The sequence below is a fragment of the Octopus sinensis genome, unplaced genomic scaffold (assembly GCF_006345805.1).
Source record: "Octopus sinensis unplaced genomic scaffold, ASM634580v1 Contig16733, whole genome shotgun sequence".
Classification (NCBI taxonomy): Eukaryota; Metazoa; Mollusca; class Cephalopoda; order Octopoda; family Octopodidae; genus Octopus; species Octopus sinensis.
This window is the reverse complement of record NW_021834539.1, coordinates 27,185-30,188: the sequence shown is the minus strand read 5'-3', so window position 1 is coordinate 30,188 and position 3,004 is coordinate 27,185. Positions and strand designations below refer to the sequence as shown.

At 33.3% G+C, this 3,004-nt stretch overlaps 1 protein-coding gene across 1 annotated transcript; it reads left to right on the top strand.

The window, feature by feature from the left end:
- Nucleotides 1–643: 643 nt before the first annotated feature.
- On the top strand, nt 644–2,422 carry LOC115230895 (RNA-binding protein spenito-like). Its single transcript, XM_029801003.1, has one exon. It carries the CDS (start codon nt 644–646, stop codon nt 2,420–2,422), a length of 1,779 nt encoding a protein of 592 aa, XP_029656863.1.
- The last annotated feature ends 582 nt before the right edge of the window (nt 2,423–3,004 follow it).

Sequence of the window (3,004 nt, the reverse complement as noted above, 5' to 3'; positions counted from 1 at the left end):
TATTGATTATTAGATTTGAAGTATTTTACAAGACGCTTTTATTCGATTCGTTAACATAAAAAATATAAATGAGTTTGCTGGTTTAATCGATAAAAATAAACGCGAAACTAATGATTTTTAGAGAATAGAGAATAGAATAGTGTTTATTGAGCGAAAAGAAAAAGAAAAACAAGAAAGAAATCATCGGCGGGGAGATAAAAACAAGGCACCGAAGTGTCTCTTTCAATGCGTATCCCCAATACTAGTCATGTTTGACGACAATTCTCCAAGACCATCCGGATCGTGGGCACAGTAAATTAAAAATCAAATTTATTAAACAATAAAAGTGTTCTGGTGGACAATTTAGTGCTTCACCTTTGAATTAAAAAACTAATTTAAACAATTTTACCAGTTTTTAAATAAAAGAATATTTTGTATTTATAATTTAAAATTTGTTTTATTTTTAATTTAATTAATTAATAAAACAAATATATTCATACCTTGCTTAGTGTACTTTATGAGTTCGTATGATTCTCGTCGTGGACCTAACTATCCCAAAAAAAGACAATTTAACAATTCAGATCACGATCTAGTGAATAGATCGCATTTTAATAAACCTCAAATCGGGACATACACCTCTTTAATTTTCACTAATCTTCCTAACATGCACGACGATGATATTTATGAACAACTTTACGACAAATACATACATTATCGGTACTTCAATATTCAAATAACTTCTCAACGTGGACAAACTGCGGCTTATGTGAATTTTGAGGATACTCGGACGGCGGAAACTGCCTATAGAGAGACAATCCGCTCAATTTGTCTATTTGATGGTCATGTTGAAGTGACTCCAGTTGTACGCGGACAAAGGATTCAGCCAATCAAGGTTCGTGGAAGAGAAGAAATCAAAAAGCGGACAATTCCCCGCCCTCAAAGAAGTGGTCAAGCACATGTCAATGATCAATGTCGTGTTCTCTTCGTCGGAAATCTGAATCCAAAGGTCGAAGAAGAAGACATTTCATCAGTTTTTTCAAAGTACGGACATGTCGAGGCAATTCAATTCCGTGGTAATGAAGACGGTATTTACTGTTTTGTGACATTTGCTGATATGAACATGGCTGAAGTGGCAAAGAGGAATACCCATGGACTTAGATTCGGAAAATATAACTGCCTAATTGGATATGGCAGACCAATTCCTTCACTGTGTATATATGTCGGTCTTGTTCCTGATAAAGACGAAGTTTATCCACTTTTTGAACCTTTTGGATTAATCCGGAAAGATTTTTGGCCAGTGGGGGCTGACTTTGGCTATTTTATGTACGATCAAATTTCTAGCGCTGTGGATGCCTTTAAAAAAATGAAGGGATACGTACTTCCTTCCACTGGAGTGGCTATTCAAGTGGATTATGCAAAAGAATCTCACATGAATCAATCTTTTGCCGACCTCATTATCAAAAGCAGATCATTTCAAAAGACTACTCCGAAAAAATCTATTAAAAGTAGATTCTCATCAGATTTGTCATCATCGAATAATATTCGAACCGAAGTTGAGAATGATAACTTTATTAATGTTGATGAAAAACAGACCAGTAATCGAAAAAAATTCGATCCTCCATTTTTTAACGTCGTTGACAGTGTTGGCGATGAAGGTGAAATTAGTTATCTTAAATATTCCAAAAAACGGGCATTTTTTCAAGAAAACGAGGAGGATGCAGTAGAAATACCTCCGGTCAGTCCGATGACTCCAGCAAAAGGAGATGGTGATGAAAATTATTCTTTAAGTTATGTTTCTGATGAAGAAGGAGAATATTTCTCTCCTCTCAAGACTATGTCTCAAATCAAAGACTCGGAAGATGTCTGGAAAGGAGCATTTATGCTTAAGAGTTCCAACATTCCAGTTTCTTTCCGCTTTGTGCGTGGTAATTATCAGCTTGTCGACTATTTTTTGTACAAACATACAATATTGACAAATGAAATGAACGGGAAACAAAAAGAACCGGTCTTATTGTCTATTGTACATCGATTGAGACTAGATCCAGATAAACTTGGAGAAGTTCAAAACAGGATTGACAACTCTGATGGTGCTTATTGTGTGTTAGTTGCATTTTCTTCTGACTGTTCTTCTGGGCAGTCCAGTCTCCACAATCTGGTTAATTATTTTGAAGAAAAAAACGCCGCTGCTGTTGTTGTTATTTCAGTGTCTTATTCATTTGGTGGGACTGAAAAGAAATCCACGGCCGCTCTTCATGCTTTTCCAAAGTGTGATTTTTCGCGTAAACTCCTCTCGCCTGTTGTTTCTGAGGAATCTTTTAATTCGTTCGAAGACGATTTTTTGACTGTTGTTATTGTTGGAACTGGTATGGGAGATTTACCCTCCACAATTCTTGCTGCTCCATCAAAATCTGGATCAAGCTCATTCGAGAAGTCAATCTTTTAGGTATTATATTTTATTTAATATATTTTAGTTTGTATGATATCCTTAAACAATTAATTTAGTAATTTTGTCGTTTTTGAATTTATCTTTTTTCTATTGATTACTTGAATGATTGTTCATTCCTGTTTTACTTATTGACTTGTATTTTATATCATCATAATTTTGTGATCATCACCATTGAATTAATTTGAACTTCATAAATTATGTCCACTTTAGTCAAAATTCTTTTATTTATGAATTCCATACCAAATAACTGATTACATTTTATATTGATGAGATATATCAAGTTGAGTCAGATTGATAATTCATTTTGTCTCAAAATTGAATACTGTGAGTTTAAATTAGTTTTTATAATTTTATTAGTATGTTGAAATTGTAGATTGAAGGTTCTAAATAATTTTTGTATAAAAAGGCATTTATTATTTTTTTAAATGATAATTTTTTGAACAGAAAAAGATTTTTTGCCATCGTCATACCCTGGATTCCGAATATTCCCGTGGTGATCAAAGTGGTTGAATTTTTATGTGTATTTTATTAAATACAAATATTGCTTTTTAAAGAATATTCTGTAGATTTGCACGCTAT